This window comes from Chenopodium quinoa, unplaced genomic scaffold, assembly GCF_001683475.1.
Source record: "Chenopodium quinoa cultivar QQ74 unplaced genomic scaffold, ASM168347v1, whole genome shotgun sequence".
NCBI classification, from domain to species: domain Eukaryota; kingdom Viridiplantae; phylum Streptophyta; class Magnoliopsida; order Caryophyllales; family Amaranthaceae; genus Chenopodium; species Chenopodium quinoa.
This window is the reverse complement of record NW_018744239.1, coordinates 6828537-6856151: the sequence shown is the minus strand read 5'-3', so window position 1 is coordinate 6856151 and position 27615 is coordinate 6828537. Positions and strand designations below refer to the sequence as shown.

The following is a 27615-nucleotide window of genomic DNA, read 5'->3' as shown; positions in this document are numbered from 1 at the left end:
CACTTTAGTTTGCCTTGCAGCATTTGATTGATCCCTCACTCTTGGGTTTTTAACAACCATGGCCTGAACTGACTTAAGTTCCTTTCCAGTCAAACCCCCTTTGCAAGTTCTAGCATTGTGCCCTAAATTCCCACAGTTGCTGCATTTAATTGTTCTAGACCTCTTCCCTGGTTGGTCTTCACCCTCTTCTCTCTTCCTGTTTCTACTTGGCCTACCAACACCTCTTTTCATCTTTGGGGGATGAATGTGAGGGGGGTGGTTAGCATCAACAGGTGGCCACTGACTTGAATCAGGAACAGGGTTTATAACATAGTTATAAACTTGCTTATAGGTTCTTGCAATATACCAGGAGCTTACATAATTGTGAAGATCAACCTTAGCATGGAGCATTCCCCTCACTGCATGTCTGCAGGGGATACCAGAGAGTTGCCAAGCTCCACATGAGCAAATTTTGGTGTTGAGACTTAGAGGAAACTAGGACTTCCCCTCATGTATCTCATACTCTCCTGGACTTGACTGAAAAGCTCTGCAGGTGGAGGTTGCTTTGTTGATTTCCCTGACCAGCTTTGCAATATTGGGGCATAAATCATTATCCTTCCAACTTTGTGCTCTCTCACTCCTTGAAGACTTCCTGACCATACAGACTCTTCTAATACCTTCCAATTATGCCAATTACTATTATTAGAACACAAAATCAATTGATCTTTTATGAGAAGTAATAATGAGCCAAATGTAGAAGTATTACCTTTAAGCAGGGTTAAGACAGGTCTGCACCTGTCAACACCTGGTGTGGAGTTAAAACTCTCAACAAAATTAGAGGTGTTTGAGTCATTGCACACATTTGGATCGAACTTATGTTTGCTCCATTTTGACTGATCTCCTAAATCAGCAAACCAAGTCATAACATCATCTCCTCCTTCCTTTTGCAACTTTTCCATTGCTTTTCTGAAGGTGAACTGATTTGTTGCATTGTATGCCCTCCAGAACAAAGTATACATCGAAGGACCTGGGAATTCTTTTTTGTAATTCCTGCTCAAATGTCTGCAGCAATACCTCCTTTTTACATAAGGCCATACTTGTGTCAGAGCAAGATCAACTCCCTGTTGGTGCAAGCCACAAAATACTCTCGGTTTATTACTAAAAAGTTATGTACAGAAAAGCTAAATTCAACAGGTAAGAAATGTATACCTTTTATCTGTGAGATATAATTGTCCAATGTTGTCTGCTTGATTGCTTGACTATGTTGTGAAGATGCCAGAAGAAATATCCCCAACTTTCTTTGTCTTCAGCTCTCACTATCGCATATGTTATTGGATAAATCTCATTGTTGCCATCTAATGCAACTGCAGACAATAGAATACCACCATAGTTGCCCTTCAAATGTGCCCCATCAACCCCAATCAAAGGCCTGCAACCTCCTAGAAAACCCTTCCATTGTCCAGCAAAACTTATGAAAATACTTGAGAACAGATTGACCCTAGGAATGCTTTTACTCAGTTCCCAAGCTACAAATTCCTTTGACTCAAGATTAGTGAAGCATATCATGTCAGCATGCCTTGGCATAAGAGAGTAAGACTCATCATGACCACCAAATAGTTTTTCAATGACATACCTCTTCAGCCTGTACAGTGAAGCTTGTTTCATATATATTCCAAACCTCTAAAATAGGAGTTCATTCAATGCTTTGCCTGGAATGTCAGGATCAGCCCTAATATCTTCCATCACCTTAGGAGCAGCCCACTTCACAGTACAGATAGGGTTGTAGGTTTCCAAACCCCTACAGTTATGAACATCTGGCCATATTTTCTTTATTGCCCATGTCTTACCATCAACTAACCTACTGGCATGTAATCTCCACTCACAACACTGTGCATAACATGTCACAGTGTATCTCTTGTTGTCTGCAGCAATAACATGTAAAGCAAAACCTTCCTGCACTGCATATCTTTCAAAGTTTCCCTTAAATGAGCCTTGTCTATGAAAATCATCCAGGATCTAAGTACAATCTTCCCAAATTTCACCTCTTCATACATTTCACCAGGCCCATACAACTGCTGAAAGTAGTCATCATCATCATCATCATCTATAAAACCAAACCAAAAACCCTTCTCCCAATTGTCTTTTATGTGGGGAACCTCTCCTATCTCAAACAACTCATCTTCTGGTACATCACTATCATTTTCTCAACCTCATTTGGCTTAGAACTGACTCTGACCTTAGCACCAGTCCAAATGCCCTTCCTAATTTGTGTACTCTTAGGAATTTTTCTAGAAAGAAGCAAGGGGTTAGTGGTTGGATTTGGACCTCTGGTGTTTGGACTAGATGAAAAAATGTCAGTGGGTTGCTTGGTAGTAGTTTGTGCTGGTGAAAACCTAGGGCTTCTTCTAAAAGCTAGTGTCTTAAAAACAGTGTGTGGTGACATGGGAGATGGGGGTAACTTCTCACCACCAGAACATATGGGTTTTGCCTTACCCTTGCCCTTTGTTGTACCACCAAAAGAACCAGCTACTTCCTTACCCTTACCCTTACCCTTACCCTTACCTTGACCTTTACCCTTACCCTTAACCTTCTCCATGTACTTCTCAAAATCCTTCCTACCCTTAGTGTAATCTTTTGCAGACTGGTTAGCACTATTCAGTTCAAACTCCTCATGTACATCAGTGAAGGTAGCATCTGGGTCATAGTTTAAAATCCTACTGGCAAGCTCTTCTAATGAGGGGTTAACAGAAGATTCAGGAGTTGTTGCTTGAGGAGTTGATTGGTATGTCAGTCTCAATCTCCTCCTAGGTTGTAGCTTGCTCCTTCCATAATTAGAAGGGTGTGGAAGTGGAGTAACAGGGTTTGCATCATCAGCAGAAGGGTTTGAAGCTTGGTCAGAAGGATTGGCAGCTTGGTTATTAAGAGGTGGTGGTACATTTTCAAGTGGTGGTTGATTAAGAGGAGGTGGTACATTTTCAGGTGGTGGTTGATTAAGAGGAGGTGGTTCATGTAAAGCTTGGTTAGCTTGTTCAACAGCTATTTTTTCCCCCTAAACTCAGACACTAAATCATTCATGAAAGTTGAATTTTCAGCAGTCCCAACCAAAATCTCATAAATATCAGCATCAGGGAAGGTCCTAAACATCCTAATTATCCCACCATCATCATCTATAGGCCAGTGTTTGCCTTTATAAGCATAAGCAAAAATAGGGTTCAATAAAACTATTCCCTTTTTTTGTAACCTATCTTCAAATTCTATCATCAAATCCATGAGGTTGCAAATATCAGGATCAACTTCAATGTCAACATTATGCACCTTATACTTAAATCTTAACACAACCTTGTCAGATTAAACTAATTTAACTTAAGCACACCAAAACATCACATACTCAAGAACAACACAAATTTAAACCTAGGTTCAACATGCAAACACAAAAACACTCACATCAAATTATATAATTAAAAATACAAAATTTAACACGCAAACATGATCATATGGAAATCGAGAATAATTCAGAGCAAAATCCAACAAATTGTACAAGTATACATACATAACCAACAAATTACACAAGTATACATACATTAACTTAAACCTAACAATTAAAACCAAAAAATCCAAAATTCCAGAGAGAAATAAGCACTAACCTTTTAAAATCCACAAAGTATCGCTAAATCTCCAACGATTTTGCTTCAATCCAGCGTCAATTAGGGTTTTACAGAAAGAAGAACAGGGGAGAGAGTGAAGAAGATGAATGATCAATTTTTTTGTATTTAATGCTGTTGGTTGGGCTTGGAGGGAGAGTTAATGAGTGGGGGGGCATTTTAGTCAATTGAAGTCAGACCAAAAACGAGCCTCATTTACGTTTAGTTAACGGTAAGGTTACTGTAGGTATTTAGGGAAAAGTTTAGGTGTACCGGTGATAATGAAAGTTTAATGATGTGTATCATTGATAAAAGTCAAAACCTGGGGGGTATCATTGATAATTTCCCTTATTATTATGCTGAGGAGCCAAATGAAAATGCCAAAAGATTAATGTGTAGACTTTTTATTTATTTATTTTTTATTTTTTTGCATAGTAAAAGTAATTGATTAATACATTGTCATATGATATCTACAAAAGAGATAATTTCTTCCTAAAAACTACGATCGTTGAGTAGATCTTACACCGTGGAGCATCTCCTATTTATATTGTTGAAAAACACAACCTTGTTGGATTTGTAGTTGTGATGATAGTTTTCCTTCTAATTGTATCCGAAAACTTGATGATCTTAATGATTTCGCATAAATTTTCACCAATAAATTAATTTCACAACAATTTATTAGATCTACAATCATGGATTTAAACTAGTGGATTGCTAAACATCGCCCGCAAATCTCCACATAAAGCCCACAAATCTATATTGAATTTACCTTATTGCCCTAAACCTAAAATAAAAAAATCTAACCCATACCCACACTCTAATCACCCGAAAATACGGCAATGTTGAGGCGGCAAGGCAAGGACTTGGCGGCCACAGCGGCGGAGGGAAGGACGGCTCACGGTGGCAGGGTTTTTTTTTAAAAAATTTTTTTTTAAAAAAAACCAGAAGAGGTGGGGCGCCTGGCCAGGACGCCCAGCCCCTGGTGGTGGCGTCTGCTCCGGCCGCCGGAACCAGGGGGCTGGCGTCTGACCTGGAAGCCTAGCCACGGTTGTGGCGTTTTCTAGAGGCGCCACCGCCGTGGCTGGGCGTCCAGGTCAGACGCCAGCCCCCTGGTCCCGGCGGCCGGAGCAGACGCCACCACCAGGGGTTGGGCGTCCTGGCCAAGCGCCCTACCACTTTTTTTTTTTTTTTTTTTGTCTAATATTTTTTTTTTTTGGAAAATCAGAATTCTTTTGTTAATGTTTAATATTTTTGTTTTATGTGTTAATGTTTTTATTTCTAATGTATATATTTTTTTTTAAATCAGAATTTTTTGTGTTAATGTTTAATTAAAAAAAACAAAAACTTTAAATAAAATTTAAAAAAAATTACAAAAAGTTTAATTAAAATTACAAAAAAAAAGAAAAAAAATAAATAAAAAAATAACAAATTACAAAAAAAAAAAAATTACAAAAAGTAGGGGTGGCGTCTGGCCAGGACGCCACAGCCATGGTGGCGGCGTCTGGCCAGGACGCCACAGCCATGGTGGCGGCGTCTGGCCAGGACGCCACAGCCATGGTGGCGGCGTCTGGCCAGGACGCCACAGCCATGGTGGCGGCGTCCTGACCAGACGCCACCCCTACTTTTCGTAATTTTTCCCCCGGATTATCTCGCTTTCCGGCGACGATGACGGCTTTTCGGTGTCCCTCGGCGATCCACTCCAGCTCCACATTCTTCGTGAGAGTGAATTACGGTTTCGGTAAAAATTAGAAAAAGGGCAAAAGAGTCAAAGTAAAAATATTTGTGGGCTTTATGTGGAGATTTGCGGGCGACGTTTAACAAATCCCTTAAACTAAGAATTTTCTCCCTCGAAAAGAGGAGATAAACCTTGTCTTTTGAAGGAGGTTGAAAAATCATTGTCTTTTGAAAGAGATTGAAAATCCTTTCTTTTGATGGAGAAAAAGGAGGAAGGATTATTAAAAACCTAAAAGAACAAAATGACTACCATAACGTGCATACAAGGCCTGTTTTATTGGATGAATTTTATGACATGGCATTTCTTTTTGATTTATTTTTAATCTTAAAATTAATTGAAATAGTTTTTCTAATTATTTTGAATTCAGGCATTGATTCGATAAAATTAGAGAAGTGATTAGTATGTTAAATACGCATATCTAAAACTCCAATATGGATAATGGATTATTATGCATAGAAGAGAGAATGGAAGAGAATTGCATGTTTTAATCCGTAAAACATTAGACTAATTTTCGTGACCTGTTTGTGTATAAGACATTAACTTGTATATGTTTTGGTTATTATCGAATATATGAAGTTTTTTGTTTTCTTGCCTATGGACATATGTAATTTTGGACATTGCCAAAATTTCAACCTACTATGTGATGGATTGTGTTGTGTTTCTATTGTATTAAATCATTTAATCAATAACATGTTTTATCGAAACCATTAACAATCAATAACTTGTCCAATCTAAATCCAACCTGAAACCTGAAATCGAACCATTTGCCCAAATTGACACCCCTATTAAAAATAATGACTTATGATATGTCCAATGTATGGAATGTAATGCTACTCTCTCCCTAAATGAAGCCCGTGCGATTGTACGGTTTGTTTGTATTTCTTTTAATAAAATACTTTACTAAATATATATTTATCTAATAAACTTTGTGACATTCGCTTGCATACTACTTGAATTTTTTTTATTATAAAATGAATTATTAAATTTGTTTCTCATATTTAGTTAAAATTCTTAATATAAAAAAATAATATTTTATTTCACAAAGTTTCATATGTGGCTGGTCACACTGTGTGGTCGGGATTACTAGGTCAGGAATTCATTGGTTGGTTAAGGGTTACTCAATCGACCAGGGGTTACTCGGACGATCAGGGGTTACTCGGTCAGTGTTTGGGTGTGTCTCAGCCGACCACGCGATATGGCCAGCCATACAAAAAACACTCTGATTTTATTTTTATAATTAATTTAAAATTATGATCTAAAATAAATTGCAATTCTTTTTTTTTTTTCATTGGCTAAAATATAACTTTTTCCTATGTGACGCTCTAAAATTAATCTTACGTGGCATAATCCTATTGTAGCTTTTTAAAATTATTAATCCTACGTGACGCTTTTATATTATAATCCTACATAGCGCTTTAAAAAAACTAATCTTACGTGGCATTATTCAATTGTAGCGTTTAAAAAATATTAATCCTAAGTGGCGCTCTAATAAATTTTTAAAAATTAAAATCCTACGTTGCGCTCTAAAAACTCGGGAAAAAATTCCCCTTCATATATATGCCACAAAAAAACGTGCTGATTTTATCTTTAAATTAATATAAAAATTTTGATCTAAAATAAATTGCAATTCTTTTTTTTTCATTGGCTAAAATATAACATTTTCCTATGTGACGCTCTAAAATTAATCATACGTGGCATAATCCTATTGTAGCGTTTTAAAATTATTAATCCTACGTGGCGCTTTTTTATTATAATCCCACGTAGCGCTTTAAAAAACTAATCTTACGTGGCATAATCCGATTGTAGCGTTTTAAAAATATTAATCCTAAGTGGCTCTCTAATAATTTTTTAAAATTAAAATCCTACATGGCGCTCTAAAAACTCGGGAAAAAATTCCCCTTTTTATATATATATACTAGTTTTGTTCCCGGGCAATGCCCGCATTGTTGATAAAATTTTAGGATAAACTTTTTAGTTTGAATGTTAAATACAGTCATATAAACCCTTTTGATAATGCAGAATATTTAGACATAGATATCACATCGCTTATATAAATAATAGTTTACCTTTTGTAGTTTTATATGTAAATAGATATCTATTTATTATTAACTTGAAATTATTTGTATTTTTATCGAACAAAAATTATTTTTACTGATTCTCTATTATATAAATTAAATATATTATAAACAGATCTTATTTTAAAGAACTTTTTTCAATGATGGAAATATAACCAAGTTATAGGATATTTATTTAAAGTTATGATTAATTTTGTAAATATGAAATATTAGAAGTATATCAATAATAAAACTCTATACAACATGTTTACTTTAAAAAAATTATCCAAAATTCTGCTTACTTAGCATCATATGTGCTACAATAATACATATTTGCTGTCTACGTGGCACGACAGTTGGCGAAAAACAGGAATGTCAAGTGTCGATGTCACGTGGCCTAGCTGCAAGATCTGGAAAAAAAATTATTGAAACGTTTTTTAAGTGAAAAACCTGTAAAGTTCTAAGTCCTTGCTAACATTGATCTGAATCAACTTCAAGATTCCCTTGTATTGTACAGATTATGTTGTGTCCTAATTTTAGTTGTTTTTTACTTCTTTAGTTTCATTAATAAAATCACAAACATACACAAAAATATTACAACCAAATATGAAGAATGGCTGATTCAAAAGCTTTGATGATAAATCAATGGTAGACTAAAAAAAAATTAATGATACATGGCCATTTTTATAATTATACTACGTGGTTATTCGTATAGGAGTTAAATTCTATTTTTAATTGGACATTAATTATAATATGTGGTGTGTTGCTATAAGTAAAATTTTATTGTCAATAAAAAGATAATTTTTTTTTCAAAAGAATTATAAATTATTTTATGTGTATGTACTTTTTTATCCTAAACAACTCTATCTAATCTAATCTAATCTAACGTGGCATCTAATCTAATCACAATAATATCTATTTGTCGCTTACGTGGCTCGACACTAGGCGAAAATCTAGAATGCCAATTGTCGCTGTCTCGTGACCTGGCTGCGTAACCGACTTTATTTATTAGTGATACGATATATTAGATTCTTGTTATATACATATTTGGGAAATGTCATTGTAACACCCCAATAATTCTCTCTTTAAAACCTGTAATAACCTATAATAACCTGTAATCACCTGTAAATACTTTTAATAACTTGTGAGAGAATTACTGGCGTGTTACCGCCACGTGTTCAAACGTTAAGGCTAGTTTTATAGATCGGCAGCGGAAAACTAACTTAGCTTTAAAAAAAACATAAGTTTCAAAACTAGAAGTCAAAACTCAATTTAGTCTTACAAGTTGGAACCTTAACGGCCCTTATTCAAAATCCAGTAAAATAGGAAGTAAATGGAATTAGAACCAAAATAAAATTCAATCTATGATATGAAATAGGCTAAGTGATTAACCAACGCTCCACTCAAATCCCATCACCCTGATGCAAGTCAGTTTATGCAAAAACCTGTGATAAATCTACTCCCCAATATTACAATTGTAAGAATTGGATCATTACAGGGTCATTGAAGGCGAAGGCCATGACCAAGAGAAACACACAAAAGCACGCAATCAGCAACGCTGAGTACATACAAGCTACGAAATACAGTAAAGAGTCTTAGCATGATACTATCAAGCATTCCATACACTCACAATATAAACATTGACTCGAACACATGATTTAATTGTTACTTATTACTAAATTTTCTCTAGATAGCATTGATTACTTCATTAATTTGATTGGATTAAGCAATAGACCAGGTTGTCCCCCTATGCTCCATTCCGGAACATTAATAACGAAAACCCTATACCTCCTTTCGGAAGACATTAATAAACATCCAATGGCAGACGGGCGCGACTCCATGGCCATAGCTAGTATGAGATCTCATCTAACTCATTATAATTTTAAAAGAATTTAATACAAGAGACTCGTAGATCAGACGGCCTCTGAAAAGTGCACGGCTAATACCCCGTGAACCCCAACCCCTGTTTGTTATTACTCTAGATGTGCACAAATCCAGAGTTTTATTGCTCATCCTTCTTGCACTTTACGTGATTTACCAGTTTAAATTTGGTGATGACTCATATGCAAACAACATAACCAATCATAAATCAATTATTCAAATCATTCAAGTCTCCAATTAAATTCTTAATTTATCGGTGACAAACAACATTCATTATTGAATCATTTAACTACCTCGGTGTTTAAACACCTTAAATGCATAAGGTGCCTCATATCCACAATCTTATCTTATAAGACTTTAACTCTTCCTTTACTCATTCCATTTCAATACAAATGAATAAGTAATTAAAATGATTCATTCCATATGTATACTTGTAGCTTTACTTCTAAGCTCTCCTTGCAAAGTATTGCATAAATAATACTCATAAGAAAAAAATCAATGCAATCTCTCATACATGAATTAAAGCAATCATCACATTGATCATCAACCAACTCATTACCAAACAATTTCAACCAATCCACAAGTTTCCTAGCATGATTCTAAGTCTTTTCCAAGTCCTTAAACATGCTTCTAAAGTCAAGGTTCTTCGTATACTTGTACGTACCTTGAGTACACAAATTGGTTGGCCACTTTAAGGCTAGAAGTCACCTTCTATGAAGTCCTCTCCTAAACAAAACAACAATAGCTCAATTAATACCCAAGCAAACTATTTTACAGCAATACTAAACTATTTTAAAAATCCTTTAAATCATTGAAATAATGCTCTTAAATTATTGCCAATAGCCAAAGTTAATAATTTAGTACTTGAACTATGAGTTTATATGCTAAAATCATATAAGTATAGCTTATAGCATAAAAATTCAGCACTTTAAAGTAAAATTATAAATCTGAAAATTTAGTTTAAAGTTATAAAACAACCGCATAAACATTTTCATTTGAAATAATCGTTATATAGCACGTTAGTATGTTGAGAACTTGAAAATCCATCATAAAACCATGATTTAAAGCTATTTAAAGTTGGGGTTAAAATCTGAAATTTTAGTTTAGTAGTGGAATATAGGGATATAAATATCTAAACTTGGAATATATAATTAGAATTCAATTATATTCATAAATACCCAATTAAACTTCCAAATTTCACAACTTAAACCCTAGCATATACATAATTTGAAATCTGAAATTTAGTTTATAATCAAGGTAATTGAATTTAAACATAATTTTATACATACTATAATTAAATAATTTAATCTTCCTGCTTTGAGCCCAAATATTCAGCTTTCTTAAAAATCTGAAAATTATTATACTCATCAAAAATTAAAGTTAGGATCATAATTAAGCACAAGGTAAGTAATTAAGTCAATCATTCACGTTTTACGCCCAAAATCATGAAAAATCAACGTTTAAACCCAAAATCAGCTTTTCTGAAAATCTGAAAATTACATATAATCATCGAAAATGAAAGGTAGAACCATGTTTAAATACAAGGTAATTAGTTAAATCAATTATTCATGGTTTAAGTCTATATTTTGCGAAAATCACGATTTTTGAACCCTAATTTCGTAGCTAATAAAATCTGAAATTAATCATGTACTTAGTATATCATAAACTCAACAATTTCGCAACATAACCCAATAAATTTGCAATATTCATCATGTATATGCATAATCAAATCAATAATTCATATAAAGATTAAATTTTTGAAGAAATTAAAACAAGAAAAGAGGAAGATAGAAGAGAAGGGAAGTGAGGGGAAACCGGCTGGTGCCCGACGGTGCTGCGGTGGTGGACTGCGACTGAGGGCAGGCGGCGGCAGCAAGCTGGGCAGTGGTGGAGCAGTAGGCTGGGCAGCGGTGGAGCAGCAGCGCAGGTGAGTTTTTTTTTTTTTTTTTTTTTTTTTTGTGTGTTTCGTGAATGAGGCAGGGAAGCAAGGGAAAGGGAGTAATAAGGAGAAGCAGTATGAGGGTTTTTGAGAGAAGTTTACTTAATTAGAAAATTGAGGGTTTGGGCTCTTTTATTTTTGTAGAATTAGAATGGTAATCATAGCCCAAAGTGAGTAAAATGCTATTGAAATATAAGTTAATGTTTTTATTTTGTGAATTCTTTCCAAAATATTTTTATATACATATAAAATTATTAAAAATAATCGTATACATAAAAATATATAATTATTATTTACTAAGAAAAATATGAGGGATTACAATCTAACCCTCATAAAAGAATTTTCGTCCCCGAAACTTAACCCAAAATCCATAATTTCTCAAAACTATTACGTTTTGTATTGCCGTAAATTACTTGTTTCTCAATCATATATACCTAACAACTGAGCTCGTGCTCGATAAACTCGTACTTAGCCAAAATTTACGTACTTTATTAGCATGCAAACACAACAATACTTGATAATAATAAGCAAGTTAATGCAATCTTAAAGCAATAAATGGCATAAATGGGGTAAAACGCGAAATCACACTACATTCTACCCCTCTTAAAAGAAAAGAGTTACGCCCCCGTAACTCACCTCATCAAATAACTCGGGGTATTTATTTCTCATCTCTTCTTCGGCCTCCCAAGTAGCCTCTTCGTACTCATGGTTAGACCAAAGGACCTTCACTATCTTCACATCCTTGTTCCTAGTACTTCGCACCTTGTGATCTAAGATTTTCACTGGTCTTTCTTCATATGTCAAAGACTCATCCACTTGGATTGTTTCTGGTTGCAACACATGGGTTTCACTAGGCACATACTTCTTCAATTGGGAAATGTAGAACACGTCATGCATTTTCTCGAACTCCATTGGCAAAGCCAACTTATAAGCCACGTTTCCCACACGTTGAAGAATCTCATATGGCCCCACATACTTAGCACTTACTTTCCCTTTATTTCCAAATAGCATCACGCCTTTTGTTGGTGAGACCTTTAGAAAGACCTTATCCCCAACATTGAACTCATCATCTCTTCTCTTCAAGTCGGCATAACTCTTTTGCTTATCTTGTGCTGCTTTAATTCTTGACTGAATCTGTAATACCCTAATTTTTTTTTTATATTTATTCAACGATTTTTTTCTAGTATACAGTTTAAATTTATAATTATTTTCAAATTTATAAAAATAAAAATAATAAATTTTTTTTTTATAATTGTTATTTTTATTTCCATTTTCGGATTTAAAAAAAAAAAAAAACAACTGATTTTGGGATAAAGTTCAGGAACTGATTATTTGAAAGCTATTTGATCTAAAATTTGAATCTTTAATCTTATCATAGTTGGTTACTTGAATCTATCCCAAACCTTAATCTCACCCAAATCCCCACATTGTAAGATTGCTGGCCGTGAGAAAGGGGGGAAACAAAACAAAAAAAAAACTATTCTTCTTCTTCCACCCTTCATCTCCATTGATTGATAGGTATGAGAGCTCAAATAACTCATAATCCCTTCTTTATTTAGATGTTTAACTAGTCAATTAAGCTTCAATTTTTCGGCTAGTAGTCTTTAATTAACACCTTTCATTGCTAAACCCGTAACTCCGTCGACGAACCCAACGTTTGACACTCAAATTGAATCTTGTTCTTGTCTCCATCTTAGACCACCATAGCTTCAGACCTTACCGTCAACACCGTTGCCGTATATCCACACTCTTCTTTAATTCGTAGTACTTGCTACCATATCAACCATAGTTGTTGAGTGTAGTAATAAACCATGTTTCTTCTATTTCCATCCATCTTAGATGATTATCAAGGAAACCTACAATATACCACCTTCTTAATCCATTGTATACAAATGTGGATTGCAATTGTCGTTGTTGTCTTCTTCTGCAAATCAATGTCGCTTACTTTGTTTTTTCTTCTTTCTTTTCTCCTAATCTCAGGTCTTCTGGTAGTGGTAGGATTTTAGTAAAGTGGTTTTTTTATAAAAAAAAATGATGATTTTTTTTTGTTTTAATAGTTAAACAAATTCATGTTTTAAGCCACTTACACCTATATTGCCTTCTATTGAAAAGTTTCGTAGTGGGCTTTGAGTTTGGGTATTATAAAAAACTAATTAATGACTAACTATTTCAATTAGTAATGTCGTAAGACTAACTTAGACTCGTTTATCTGTTTATTTGTAGACGGAGGCTACTAGGTGAGCGTTTTGGAGGTTATTTACCTTGAGATTTACGCGCAATTCAAGGTAATTTTCAATGTCCATCATCTTTAGAATCCCGTTAGGAAATTGTTTTAAGTTATTTTGGGCCAACTATGTGCTTACGTAATTATACGTGATGGATGCGTAACCGTATGATATTCTGGAATTATATTATATACTAGTTTTCTATAATTGTGTACTAGTATAATATTTTCGAAAATTTGATTATTTGGTATCGTATGAGTTTTATATAATTAAAATCTTGGGAATTGGGTGATTGATTATATGTGATTGATGGTCTCCAAGACCTATTGAGAAACGAGTTGTAACTAGTATGTCTTGTAAAATGACTCTGTTTTAAAAGTACTGAAACTAAAATATTGTTACTTGGGATTAAATTGATCTGTGCAATACTCGTGTGCAATGTGATCGAACAATTTAATCTATTAAAATGTACATTAAATTAAGAAGGGAAATGAAACCAGAAAGGGTGAAGAACAGGTTGCCCACTAGTAGTTACGGTTGCTACTAGTTGGTTTAAATTGACGTATATTGTTGTTTTGTCTTCCTCCTAATCAATGGGTATTAGTGAGGGGTGTGCACACTAGGGACATTCTGTTTAATTTATGGCCATTTGGGGTTACGCGCGACCCTCTGTAAAGTAGGTGGTGACAGGGACTAGTCCCGGCTTACTGGCGTTCTCTTTCCCTTTCTTAACTAAAGTAATAAATTTTATGTGACAATTTGATTTTGACTTATTATTATAATGTCGATAAAATTGTGTTGTGTAAAATATTTTTCGAACTAAAATTATTATTTTACGGGATGGAGTTGGAATTACTCAGTTTATCTGACTTTGGGAGTTTCTCTCTTTTCTTGTTTCTGATTTATTTTGCAGGTTGGTAAAAGGGTACTCGATTACGTGTGAGGAGACGTTAGAATAATCACGTAGCTAAGACAATTTAGTTAATTCTGAACTTAGTTATTTTCCTTTTATTTAATGTTTTAAAATGTTTTACGGTTTGGATGTAACGAATATTTAATTCTTTGTCGCCACTTAGATCACCTAGTTATAAAATGGTATTTTGTTTTTGCTTTGCACTTGTTTTCTATGGAAAATAAGTGTAGCAGTAACACTCCCAAGGCTCGATGGTCGGTTTTGAAAAGATAAGAGTTACTCTTATTGTTTACAATGACCCGAATTTTGGGAGTGTTACAAATTGGTATGCAGAGCCAAGGTTTTTTATAATTTAGGGACTAAAATGAATTAAATTAAAGACTTAGGTTTAAAACTTGTATATAAGTTTTGTAAATTGATTTAAGTTTAGGAAAGCCGTGAGTGTGGGAATCACGATAAGGGATCTATGTGTTATATAGTACTTATTTAAGTACTTATGATGTGGTTATTATTTTCTTAGACGATGGTACGAGAACGTAGAACGGCAAGAAATTCCAGTGCTAGGAAGAGTACAATGGTATTACCCGATTTTCCCTATGTGATCCGTATGAAGTATAATGAAGACATTCGACATTATGTCTACCGTTTGAATCTTTGCATTGATCACTTTCATTACTATGTACTTGAGGGCCAATCCGATTACCTCACTCCGGAGAGACTATCTCAAATTCTCTTACACACACTATGTGTGAGGGGACCCTATTCTCAACTTAAGAAGAAGTATGCTGATTTATACATTGAAGGTCAACCAAATGATAAATATTATTATAATGGAAGATGGATCCTTACTATGGAATACCTGGAGAGAGCAATGATGGAAGCTAAGCGGGAATATGACTATAACTTGGATGATGATGAGGAGGAGGAGCCTCAGGAAAATGAAGCTCGTGAGAGTTAAGGGGAAAATGATGGTTGAAAATTTTTAGTCGCATTTATCTAATACTTTTATAATACTTTTACAAATAAAGCTAGTTATTATGATTAGAAACTATAATGTAGTTTTAGTTTATTTGCAACTAGTAGTTTATCGAAATAATTAAGACTAGTTAGTGTGCTACTTTAAAGATGATTTTCATTTTGTCTTGATTTTGCAATAAAATAATTTTCGATAAACATATTTATGATATTTTATTTTATGATTATCAATTAACTTAATAAAATAGTATAATTTCATTTTTTTTTATTGCACTTGTACAAAACAAAACCCTTATTTTCTTGTGCTTACTTTAGTCAAGTATAGTAATGACAGGAATTGGATTATAGTGGAATCACAAGAGCAATAGGCGAACCTATAGTTTAATGCTAAGTTGATGCATTATTTGTTTTGGAAATTGGTCGACTCTATGAATGATATCGAGGTTTAAAAATGGCTTAACTCTTGTCTATAAGTATTAGTGATGTGTTATATGAAAGAATGTGATTGTTAATTTAATTGCAATTCACACGATCTGAATAAGTCGTGTTATAATGTGTATGGTGGTAACACCAGTGTTGAAATTGTGCAGATTGTGTATGCAAAATTACAACGTTTACACTAGGTCTCGTTCGAGAAGAACTGCACAAATGGCCGAGACTCCCGAACAACTTGCTGCAAGGTTGAGGGCTCTTGAGCAAATGAACTAGAACCTTGGAATGTTGTTGCAAAACTAGCTGAACAACAACAACAACCACAACAACAATGACAACGACCCCCAAGCTGCCATGGCTAAGAAACTTGCTGCATTGAAACCTCCATTATTTATGGGGAAGGAAGATCCCATGTTGGTTGAGAACTGGGTACGTGATTTTGACAAGATTTTTACTACTGCTGGTACCCCTGATGCTCAGAAGGTGGACCAAGCCACTTTCTATTTACGTGAGGCTGCTGATATTTGGTGGGAAAATGAAGGAGCCACCATAAGAGCTCAACAGAACTTTAATTGGGAGGCTTTTAAGAAAGCAATCAAGGATCGTTTCTTTCCTGAACATATCAGGAGACAGAACTACATCGAGTTCAGTAGGTTTAACCAAACTGCTGGTATGAGTGTGTAGGAGTATGCTGAGAAATTTAATGAGTATGCTAGGTTTTGTCCTAATGTAGTGTTTGATGAGAGATCCAAGGCTCAGAAGTTTGAAGATGGATTGACTTTTAGGATCCAAAAGAAGGTGATTGGGGCTGGTACTGCTGCTACCTATAAGGAGGCCTATGATAGAGCTTGCAATATCGAAAGGATTTTGAAGCGCGAGCAGGAGGTCAAGGATAGGCACAAGAGGAAGGGGAATGGTGAGAGCTCATCGAACCATCAAGGGTATGATAAGAGACCACGGCTCGGGGGTAATAGCAATGGGAATGGTGGAAATGGTCAGCAGGGAGGCCGTGACAACAACAATCGAAGCAATAACCACCGGGGCCAGGGACAACAGAATCGGCAAGGATCTCGCAATCGACCATGTCGTAAATGTGACAAGAGTCACCCAGGACGCAACTGTAATGGAGATTTGCTTACTTGCTTTGAATGTGGGGAGGTTGGTCACAAGAAATTTGAGTGTCCAAAGAAGCAGAATGGCAATAATCAAGCTTAGAGGCAAGGTAACAACAATGGCAACAATGGAGGTGGTTATGGGAGGAACTTAAACTACAACAACCGCTTCAATAACAACAATTCTCAAGCCCAAAATGGCAATGCTCAAGGAGGGAACGGACAAAACAACAACAATGGCGGAGGAAGCAACCACAATGGCAATGGTAGGATCGGTAATGGAAGAATTTATGTCATGAACCAGAGCGAGATTGACTCCAATGCTAACCTTGTGACGGGTACTTTTCTCGTGAACTCAAAACCTGCTTACTTACTTTTTGATTCTGGGGCATCTCATTCTTTTATAGCCACTTCTTTTGTGAATAAACATGCTTTAAAAGCATCATCTTTGTGTCAACCAACATAATAATTCCGTCTTGGGAGGTAGTTCCTTGTAAGCCCATATACCAAGGCATTCCAGTTAACATTGCTGGAACTGAGTTGCCTGCAAACCTTATTCAGTTTGACTTAACTGACTTTGACGTGATATTGGGAATGGATTGGATTAGCGAGTACAAGGCTAGAATTGAGTGTCATACCCAAAAGGTGTCTCTTAGGGGACCAAGGGGGAATAGAATCTCTTACCAGGGAGTTATGTCAAAAACAGGGATTAATATTGTGTCTGCCATGACTATTCATTCTTATATCCGAAAGGGCTACCCTATTTACTTATGTCATGTGCAAGATGTGAGTGCGGAAGAGAAGTCCATAGATCACATTCCGGTGGTGAGGGAGTTCCAAGATGTGTTTCAAGACGAAATCCCAGGGATGCCACCAATTAGGGAGATGGATTTCAAAATAGACTTAGTGCCTGGGACTGGAGCTATTTCTAAGGCACCATATAAAATGGCACCAGTAGAGATGAAAGAGCTGAAGGTACAATTAGAAGAGTTGTTGGAGAAGGGCTATATAAGGCCAAGTGTCTCACCGTGGGGAGCACCGGTTTTGTTTGTGAGGAAGAAGGATGGAACCTTAAGGTTGTGTATTGATTATCGAGAGTTGAATAATGTCACTATAAAGAACAAATATCCATTGCCCAGGATTGAGGACTTATTTGATCAGCTTAAAGGTGCGGGGATCTTTTCAAAGATTGACTTGAGGACGGGATACCATCAGTTGAGGATTGCTGAGGAAGATATACCAAAGACAACCTTTCGCACGAGATACGGACATTATGAGTTCACCGTTATGCCTTTTGGACTCACTAATGCGCCGGAAGCTTTTATGGATCTCATGAATAGAACTTTTCAGCCACATTTGGATAAGGTTGTGGTGGTGTTCATAGACGATATTTTGGTGTACTCAAGGGATAGAGAAGAGCACAAAGGAGATATAAGAAAAGTGTTGGAGATTCTTAGAGAAAAGAAGTTGTATGCCAAATTTTCAAAATGTGAATTTTGGCTAGAGAAGGTAGCATTTCTAGGCCATGTGATCTCAAAGGAAGGAGTTGAGGTGGACCCATCTAAAATCCAGGCTATTTTTTATTGGCCAAGACCGACAAGTGTGACTGAAGTAAGGAGTTTCTTAGGGCTTGCTGGATACTATAGGAGATTCGTGCAAGACTTTTCGAGGATAGCACAACCCTTAACAAATTTGATGAAGAAAACTACTAAGTTCCATTGGGATGAGAAGTGTGAGCAATCTTTCCAAGAATTGAAGCGAAGACTTACCTCAGCACCAGTCTTAACCTTACCATCAGGGACTGAAGGGTTTGAAGTGTATAGTGACGCATCTAAGAATGGCTTTGGGTGTGTACTTATGCAACATGGGAAGGTTGGGGAGCTTATGCATCGAGGCAGCTCAAGAAGCATGAACAGAATTACCCTACTCATGACCTGGAGTTGGGAGCTGTGGTATTTGCTCTTAAGATTTGGAGACATTAATTGTATGGTGTGAGATGTAAGGTGTATACGGACCATAAAAGTATGAAATACATATTCACACAGAGTCATTTGAACATGAGACAAAGGAGATGGCTTGAGGTTCTAACCGATTACAACCCAGAGATTCTATATCACGAAGGAAAGGCGAACAAGGTAGCCGATGCTTTGAGTAGGAAGACAAGTCATACAGTAAATTTGATGGTTTTAGCCAAGGAACTTTGTGAAGAATTTAGGAAAATGAACTTGGAAGTGATGGAGTATGGCCAGGTGAACGCGCAGTTGAATGCAATGTCGGTCAAACCTACCATATATGATGAGATTCGTGAGAAGCAAATGCTCGATGAGTGGTTGACCAAGGTGAGAAAGATGAAAGAAGAAGGAGCAACAACTGAGTTTGATGTTAATGATAGTGGAACAGTGAAATACAAAGGGAGATGGTGTATTCCTAAGAATGAAGATCTCAAAAGGAAGATCTTAGAAGAAGCTCACAACACCCCGTACTCTGTACACCCGGGAGGAGATAAGCTCTATAAAGATCTTAAGCAATAATTTTGGTGGGCGAACATGAAGCGTGAAGTAGCTGAGTTTGTGGCCAAGTATCTTACATGTCAGAAAGTGAAGATACAACATATGAGACCTGGAGGGAAACTGCAATCGTTAGATGTGCCAGGATGGAAGTGGGAGTCTATCTCTATGGATTTTGTGATGGGATTACCGCTTACAAGGGCAGCAAAGAATGCTATTTGGATCATAGTTGATCGTTTAACTAAGACAGCAAGATTCATAGCAATAAAGGACACTTGGAATGTGAATCAGCTGGCAGACGCCTATGTGAAGGAAATTGTGAGACTACATGGAGTTGCTAAAGTTATCATTTCAGACAAAGATCCCAGATTTTTATCAAAGTTCTGGGAAATGTTTCAGCAAGCATTTGGCACTATCTTAAAGTTTAGCACAACGTTTCACCCTGCTACGGATGGACAAACAAAGAGAACAATTCAGACCCTGGAGGACATGTTGAGAGCTTGTGTGATGGACTTTGGTGGATCGTGGGACGAAAGATTACCTACGATCGAATTTTCATATAATAATAGTCATCATGCGAGCATAGGAATGGCACCTTATGAAGCATTATATGGGAGAAAATGTAGAAGTCCCTTATGTTGGAGTGATATCAGTGAGTCTTTGACTTTGGGGCCAGAAATGATTGAAGAAACAACGAAGCAAGTTAGGCTCATACAGGCAAACATGAAGGCAGCTCAGGATCGACAAAAGTCATAAGCAGATCAAAATAGGAGAATAGTGGAATTTGAAGTCGGGGAAAAGGCTTTACTTAAGGTTTCACCTACCAAGGGAGTCATACGGTTTGGTAGAAAAGGGAAACTAAGTCCTAGATATATTGGGCCATATGAAGTATTAAAGAGAGTTGGAGAGGTGGCATACCAACTAGCCTTACCCATGGAGTTAGCCAATGTTCACAATGTTTTTCATGTTTCACAACTCCGAAAGTATGTTCATGACCCTACCCATGTTATCCAACCTGAGACTATTGAGCTAGATGAGACCTTAACCTTCGAAGAGTGCCCAGTGAAGATTCTTGATACCAAAACGAGAAATACTCGAAATAAGGCAGTAAAGATAGTTAAAGTGTTGTGGTCTAATCAGAATTCTAAAGAAGCAACTTGGGAAGCCGAGCATGATATGAAAAAGCGCTACCTAGAACTTTTTGAACAGGTACTCTAAGTTTCGAGGTCGAAACTTTTAAATGGGGGTAGAATGTAATACTAACTTAGCTTTGTCATCGTGCGAGCCTAATTTTGAGTGCTAACTTTAAAGTTCGAGGACGAACTTTCGTTTTATGGAGAGTAGATGTAATACCCCAATTTTTTTTATTATATTTAATCAACGATTTTTTCTAGTATACAGTTTAAATTTATAATTATTTTCAAATTTATAAAAAAAAAATAATAAATTTTTTTTATAATTGTTATTTTTATTTCCATTTTCGGATTTAAAAAAAAAAAAACAACTGATTTTGGTATAAAATTCAGGAACTGATTATTTGAAAGCTATTTGATCTAAAATTTGAATCTTTAATCTTATCATAGTTGGTTACTTGAATCTCACCCAAATCCCCACATTGTAAGATTGCAGGCCGTGAGAAACGGGGGAAACAAAAAAAAAAAAAAAAAAAAACTACTCTTCTTCTTCCACCCTTCATCTCCATTGATTGATAGGTATGAGAGCTCAAATAACTCATAATCCCTTCTTTATTTAGATGTTTAACTAGTCAATTAAGCTTCAATTTTTCGGCTAGTAGTCTTTAATTAACACCTTTCATTGCTAAACCCGTAACTCCGTCGACGAACCCAACGTTTGGCACTCAAATTGAATCTTGTTCTTGTCTCCATCTTAGACCACCATAGCTTTAGACCTTACCGTCAACACCGTTGCCGTATATCCACACTCTTCTTTAATTCGTAATACTTGCTACCATATCAACCATAGTTGTTGAGTGTAGTAATAAACCATGTTTCTTCTATTTCCATCCATCTTAGATGATTATCAAGGAAACCTATAATATACCACCTTCTTAATCCATTGTATACAAATGTGGATTGCAATTGTCGTTGTTGTCTTCTTCTGCAAATCAATGTCGCTTACTTTGTTTTTTTTTTCTTTCTTTTCTCCTAATCTCAGGTCTTCTGGTAGTGGTAGGATTTTAGTAAAGTGGTTTTTTTTTTATAAAAAAAAATGATGATTTTTTTTGTTTTAATAGTTAAACAAATTCATGTTTTAAGCCACTTACACCTATATTGCCTTCTATTGAAAAGTTTCGTAGTGGGCTTTGAGTTTGGGTATTATAAACAACTAATTAATGACTAACTATTTCAATTAGTAATGCCGTAAGACTAACTTAGACTCGTTTATCTGTTTGTTTGTAGACGGAGGCTACTAGGTGAGCGTTTTGGAGGTTATTTACCTTGAGATTTACGCGCAATTCAAGGTAATTTTCAATGTCCATCATCTTTAGAATCCCGTTAGGAAATTGTTTTAAGTTATTGTGTGCCAACTATGTGCTTACGTAATTATACGTGATGGATGCGTAACCGTGTGATATTCTGGAATTATATTATATACTAGTTTTCTATAATTGTATACTAGTATAATATTTTCGAAAATTTGATTATTTGGTATCGTATGAGTTTTATATAATTAAAATCTTGGGAATTGGGTGATTGATTATATGTGATTGATGGTCTCCAAGACCTATTGAGAAACGAGTTGTAACTAGTATGTCTTGTAAAATGACTCTGTTTTAAAAGTACTGAAACTAAAATATTGTTACTTGGGATTAAATTGATCTGTGCAATACTCGTGTGCAATGTGATCGGACAATTTAATCTATTAAAATGTACATTAAATTAAGAAGGGAAATGAAACCCGAAAGGGTGAAGAACAGGTTGCCCACTAGTAGTTACGGTTGCTACTAGTTGGTTTAAATTGACGTATATTGTTGTTTTGTCTTCCTCCTAATCAATGGGTATTAGTGAGGGGTGTGCACACTAGGGACATTCTGTTTAACTTATGGCCATTTGGTGTTACGCGCGACCCTCTGTAAAGTAGGTGGTGACAAGAACTAGTCCCGGCTTACTAGCGTTCTCTTTCCCTTTCTTAATTAAAGTAATAAATTTTATGTGACAATTTGATTTTGACTTATTATTATAATGTCGATAAAATTATGTTTATAATCAAGGTAATTGAATTTAGTTTATAATCAAGGTAATTGAATTTAAACATATTTATACATACTATAATTAAATAATTTAATCTTCCTGCTTTGAGCCCAAATATTCAGCTTTCTTAAAAATCTGAAAATTATTATACTCATCAAAAATTAAGGTTAGGATCATAATTAAGCACAAGGTAAGTAATTAAGTCAATCATTCATGTTTTATGCTCAAAATCATGAAAAATCAACGTTTAAACCCAAAATCAGCTTTTCTGAAAATCTGAAAATTACATATAACCATCGAAAATTAAAGGTAGAATCATGTTTAAATACAAGGTAATTAGTTAAATCAATTATTCATGGTTTAAGTCTATATTTTGCGAAAATCACGATTTTTGAACCCTAATTTCGTAGCTAATAAAATCTGAAATTAATCATGTACTTAGTATATCATAAACTCAACAATTTCGCAACATAACCCAATAAATTTGAAATATTCATCATGTATATGCATAATCAAATCAATAATTCATATAAAGATTAAATTTTTGAAGAAATTAAAACAAGAAAAGAGGAAGATAGAAGAGAAGGGAAGTGAGGGGAAACCGGCTGGTGCCCGACAGTGCTGCGGTGGTGGACTGCGGCTGAGGGCAGGCGGCAGCAGCAGGCTGGGCAGCGGTGGAGCAGCAGCGCAGGTGAGTTTTTATTTTTTTTTGTGTGTTTCGTGAATGAGGCAGGGAAGCAAGGGAAAGGGAGTAATAAGGAGAAGCAGTATGAGGGTTTTTGAGAGAAGTTTACTTAATTAGAAAAATGAGGGTTTGGGATCTTTTATGTTTGTAGAATTAGAATGGTAATCATAGCCCAAAGTGAGTAAAATGCTATTGAAATATAAGTTATTGTTTTTCTTTTGTGAATTCTTTCCAAAATATTTTTATATACATATAAAATTATTAAAAATAATCGTATACATAAAAATATATAATTATTATTTACTAAGAAAAATATGGGGGATTACAATCTACCCCTCTTAAAAGAAGTTTCGTCCCCGAAACTTAACCCAAAATCCATAATTTCTCAAAACTATTACGTTTTGTATTGCTGTAAATTGCTTGTTTCTCAATCATATATACCTAACAACTGAGCTCATGCTCGATAAACTCGTACTTAGCCAAAATTTACGTACTTTATTAGCATGCAAACACAACAATACTTGATAATAATAAGCAAGTTCATGCAATCTTAAAGCAATAAATGGCATAAATGGGGTAAAACGCGAAATCACACTACATTCTACCCCTCTTAAAAGAAAAGAGTTACGCCCTCGTAACTCACCTCATCAAATTACTCGGGGTATTTCTTTCTCATCTCTTCTTCGGCCTCCCAAGTAGCCTCTTCGTACTCATGGTTAGACCAAAGGACCTTCACTATCTTCACATCTTTGTTCCTAGTACTTTGCACCTTGTGATCTAAGATTTTCACTGGTCTTTCTTCATATGTCAAAGATTCATCCACTTGGATTGTTTCTGGTTGCAACACATGGGTTTCACTAGGCACATACTTCTTCAATTGGGAAATGTGGAACACATCATGCATTTTCTCGAACTCTATTGGCAAAGCCAACTAATAAGCCACGTTTCCCACACGTTGAAGAATCTCATATGGCCCCACATACTTAGCACTTAGTTTCCCTTTCTTTCCAAATAGCATCACGCCTTTTGTTGGCGAGACCTTTAAAAAGACCTTATCCCCAACATTGAACTCATCATCTCTTCTCTTCAAGTCGGCATAACTATTTTGCCTATCTTGTGCTGCTTTAATTCTTGACTGAATCAATCTCACCTTGCTCACCATATCCTCAATGAAATCTGTTCCCAAAGTAACACGCTCACTACAATCATTCCAGCACACTGGGCTTCTACACTTTCTTCCATACAATGCTTTAAAAGGTGCCATCTTGATACTCGTGTGATAACTGTTGTTATAGGAGAATTCAATCAAGGGCAGGTTATCTTCCCAACTCCCTTGAAAATCCAAGGCACAAGCTCGCAACATATCCTCCATGGTTTGGTTGGTTCTCTCAATCTGGCCATTCGTCGCAGGATGAAAATGTTCATCTTCAAGGTAGTCCCAAGGTTTTCTTTCTCCTTCTGCCAAAACTTAGACAAGAATCGCGAATCCCTGTCCGACACAATGTCCTTGGGAATTCCATGCAAACGAACCACATTCTTCACATAAGTACTTGCCAATTGCTTCTTTTTCTAGATTTCCTTGATTGGAATGAACATCGCTGACTTAGTAAGTCTATCTACAATCACCCAAATCGTGTCATTCCCACTGCGAGTCTTCGGTAATCCTGTCACAAAGTCTATAGAAATAGAATCCCATTTCCATTCCGGTACCTCCAATGGTTGCACTTTCCCCATGTGTCTCTTGTGATCTATCTTCACCTTCTAGCATGTCAAACACTTGGTCACGAATTCAACAACTTCTCTCTTCATATTCGGCCACCAATAGAACTCTTTCAAATCCTTATACAGCTTATCTCCCCCAGCGTGAACTGAGTAAGGTGTGTTATGGCACTCCTCCATGATTCTTCTTTTTATATCCTCACACTTCTGCGGTATGCACCATCTCTCCTTGTATCTCAGACTCCTATCCTCATGAATCTTGAATTCGGTCTCTGCGCCGCTAGTCACTCTATCCCTAATCCGCTGAAATGACTCATCCTCCCTTTGTTTTTCCTTAATCTCCTCGAATATGGACGGTTGAATCTTCAAAGCACTCAATATTCCTTCTAACTCTCCTTGACGAACGATCTCAAGGTTCAATATCCTCATCTCCTCACACAATTCATCAGCCACAATCAAAGCATTAACATTATGACTCGACTTCCTACTAAGAGCATCTGCAACAACATTCGCCTTTCCTTCATGATACTGGATGTGTACATTGTAGTCTGTGAGGAACTCTAACCATCTACGTTGCCGCATATTCAAGTGATCCTGGGTGAAGATGTATTTCAGGCTCTTATGGTCTGTAAAGATCCTACAGGTGACACCGTAGAGATAGTGCCTCCAAATCTTCAAGGCGAACACAACAGCTGCAAGCTCTAAGTCGTGTGTAGGACAGTTAACTTCATGCGTCTTCAACTGTCTCGATGCATAAGAGATCACTCTCCCATTCTGCTGCAGAACACATCCCAGACCATGCTTTGAAGCATCGCTGTATACCTCGAATCCATCTCTCCCATCGGGCAACACTAGTACTGGTGCAGTGGTTAGTCGCTCTTTCAGGGTTTGAAAAGCTGCTTCACAACTGTCGTTCCACTCAAACTTAGTTTGCTTCTTCATAACAGCGGTCATGGGTTTGACTATTCTCGAAAAGTCTTTAACAAACCTTCTATAATACCCAGCTAATCCCAAGAAACTACGAACATCAGTCCCATTCTTAGGAGTAGGCCACTCACTTACTGCCTTGATCTTTGCAGGATCTACCGATACACCCTCCTTAGAAATGTAGTGCCCTAGAAATGCAACCTTTTCCAACCAGAACTCACACTTTGAAAACTTGGCATACAGCTTGTTACTTCTAAGAGTTTCCAGAATGGTTCTCAAATGTTGAGCATGTTCCTCCTCATTCCTCGAATACACCAATATGTTGTCAATGAACACAACCACAAACTTATCCAAGTATTCATGAAACACTGGGTTCATCAATTCCGTGAATATGGTAGGTGCATTGGTTAACCCAAATGGCATGACTGTAAACTCGTAATGCCCGTAACGAGTTCTAAAGGCTGTCTTTGGAATGTCCTTATCTGCAACCTTCAACTGGCGGTACCCTGACCTCAGATCGATCTTTGAAAATACACTCGCCCCCTTCAGCTGATCAAACAAGTCATCTATCCTCGGTAAAGGATACTTATTCTTCACAGTCACATTATTTAACTCTCTGTAATCAATACATAGCCTCAAACTCCCATCCTTCTTTCTCACAAACAAGACCGGTGCTCCCCAAGGTGATGCACTAGGCCTAATAAACCCCTTATCCAATAACTCTTGCAATTGAACTTTCAGCTCACTCATCTCAGCTGGTGCCATTCTATAAGGTGCTTTAGAAATAGGTGCAGCTCCTGGAATTAAGTCAATGGTAAACTCAACTTCCCGTTTAGGTGGCATCCCCGAAATCTCATCCAGAAAGACATCTAAAAATTCGTTCACAATGGGTACATCCTCAATCCGCCTATTCTCACCCTTACTCAAATCTTGGACACAACAGAAGTACAATGGATACCCCTTACTTACCAACTTCTTAACCTTTAGAGCAGAAAAGATCTCAATGCCTTTCGGCTCCCCAAAACGTCTATAGGACACCGTCTTACCCAAAGGATCACTCAGGTGCACTCTATGTATCTCACAGTCTATCTTAGCCTTGTATAAACTTAGCCAGTCCATCCCCAGAATGACATCCAAGTCCCCCAAGTTAAACTCAATAAGATTTGATGGAAAAACAGCCTCTCCTATTTTCAAAGGCAAGCATTTGAATAACCTATTGCAATGAACAAGTTTTCCAGTAGGCAGACTGACCGACATATCGACATGACTCGACTCAGATAAGTTTAATTTGCGCACAACAGAAGTAGAGATGAAAGAGTAAGTTGCTCCGAAATCAAACAAGGCTTTGACATAAACAGAGTGAATAGAAAAAGTACCAGTGACTACATCTGAGGACCTTTCAGCCTGTCCTTTGCTCATCACAGACAAACGCTCAGGAGTGTTGCTCTTTCCTTGGTGACCATTGTTGCCATTGCCTGAGTTGTTGTTGCCATTTCCAGGTCTGTTGCTGCCATTACTGTTACCATTCCCGAACTTCCTAGTCTGACCATTGCCTCTACCTCCCTGGTTATGAAAGTTGTTGGGCCTCTGCTGGGTGCTCCCACTATTCCCACAGTTTCCTTGTTGGTTCTGCTTAGTGTAACACTCATACTCCTTATGCCCCTTCTTATTGCAAAACC

At 36.4% G+C, this 27615-nt stretch overlaps 4 protein-coding genes and 1 long non-coding RNA gene across 5 annotated transcripts; 1 reads left to right on the top strand and 4 right to left on the bottom strand.

Annotated features, from left to right (window-relative positions):
- Positions 1–1043: 1043 nt before the first annotated feature.
- On the bottom strand, positions 1044–3561 carry LOC110694334. Its single transcript, XM_021871510.1, has 4 exons — positions 3466–3561; positions 3082–3318; positions 1189–3028; positions 1044–1100 (listed from the first exon to the last, which is right to left on the bottom strand). Exons 1-3 carry the CDS (start codon positions 3559–3561, stop codon positions 2141–2143), a joined length of 1221 nt encoding a protein of 406 aa, XP_021727202.1. The 3' UTR covers positions 1044–1100; positions 1189–2140.
- Positions 3562–8061: 4500 nt separating this feature from the next.
- Positions 8062–11528, bottom strand: LOC110694410. Its single transcript, XR_002505824.1, has 3 exons — positions 11106–11528; positions 9955–10016; positions 8062–8865 (listed from the first exon to the last, which is right to left on the bottom strand). It is a non-coding gene; the product is annotated as an uncharacterized LOC110694410 (long non-coding RNA).
- A 304-nt stretch (positions 11529–11832) lies between these two features.
- Positions 11833–12240, bottom strand: LOC110694333. Its single transcript, XM_021871509.1, has one exon. It carries the CDS (start codon positions 12238–12240, stop codon positions 11833–11835), a length of 408 nt encoding a protein of 135 aa, XP_021727201.1.
- Positions 12241–16128: 3888 nt separating this feature from the next.
- On the top strand, positions 16129–16989 carry LOC110694332. The gene is made up of 2 exons (XM_021871508.1): positions 16129–16444; positions 16508–16989. The coding sequence occupies exons 1-2, from the start codon at positions 16129–16131 to the stop codon at positions 16987–16989; spliced, it is 798 nt and encodes a 265-aa protein (XP_021727200.1).
- Positions 16990–23942: 6953 nt separating this feature from the next.
- LOC110694331 lies at positions 23943–24662 on the bottom strand. The gene is made up of 2 exons (XM_021871507.1): positions 24342–24662; positions 23943–24221 (listed from the first exon to the last, which is right to left on the bottom strand). Exons 1-2 carry the CDS (start codon positions 24660–24662, stop codon positions 23943–23945), a joined length of 600 nt encoding a protein of 199 aa, XP_021727199.1.
- Between the last annotated feature and the right edge of the window lie 2953 nt (positions 24663–27615).

Coding starts and splice junctions, on each gene's coding strand:
- LOC110694334 (XM_021871510.1), bottom strand. CDS start 3,561: ATGTATGTATACTTGTGTAATTTGTTGGTTATGTATGTATACTTGTAC. Junction 3,319..3,465: donor CTCGATTTCCATATGATCAT/GTTTGCGTGTTA, acceptor TAATCTGACAAG/GTTGTGTTAAGATTTAAGTA. Junction 3,029..3,081: donor CTGATATTTATGAGATTTTG/GTTGGGACTGCT, acceptor GTCTGAGTTTAG/GGGGAAAAAATAGCTGTTGA.
- LOC110694333 (XM_021871509.1), bottom strand. CDS start 12,240: ATGCTATTTGGAAATAAAGGGAAAGTAAGTGCTAAGTATGTGGGGCCA.
- LOC110694332 (XM_021871508.1), top strand. CDS start 16,129: ATGGCTAAGAAACTTGCTGCATTGAAACCTCCATTATTTATGGGGAAG. Junction 16,445..16,507: donor TAGGTTTAACCAAACTGCTG/GTATGAGTGTGT, acceptor GTCCTAATGTAG/TGTTTGATGAGAGATCCAAG.
- LOC110694331 (XM_021871507.1), bottom strand. CDS start 24,662: ATGGAGGATATGTTGCGAGCTTGTGCCTTGGATTTTCAAGGGAGTTGG. Junction 24,222..24,341: donor AGTTCAATGTTGGGGATAAG/GTCTTTTTAAAG, acceptor GTGGCTTATTAG/TTGGCTTTGCCAATAGAGTT.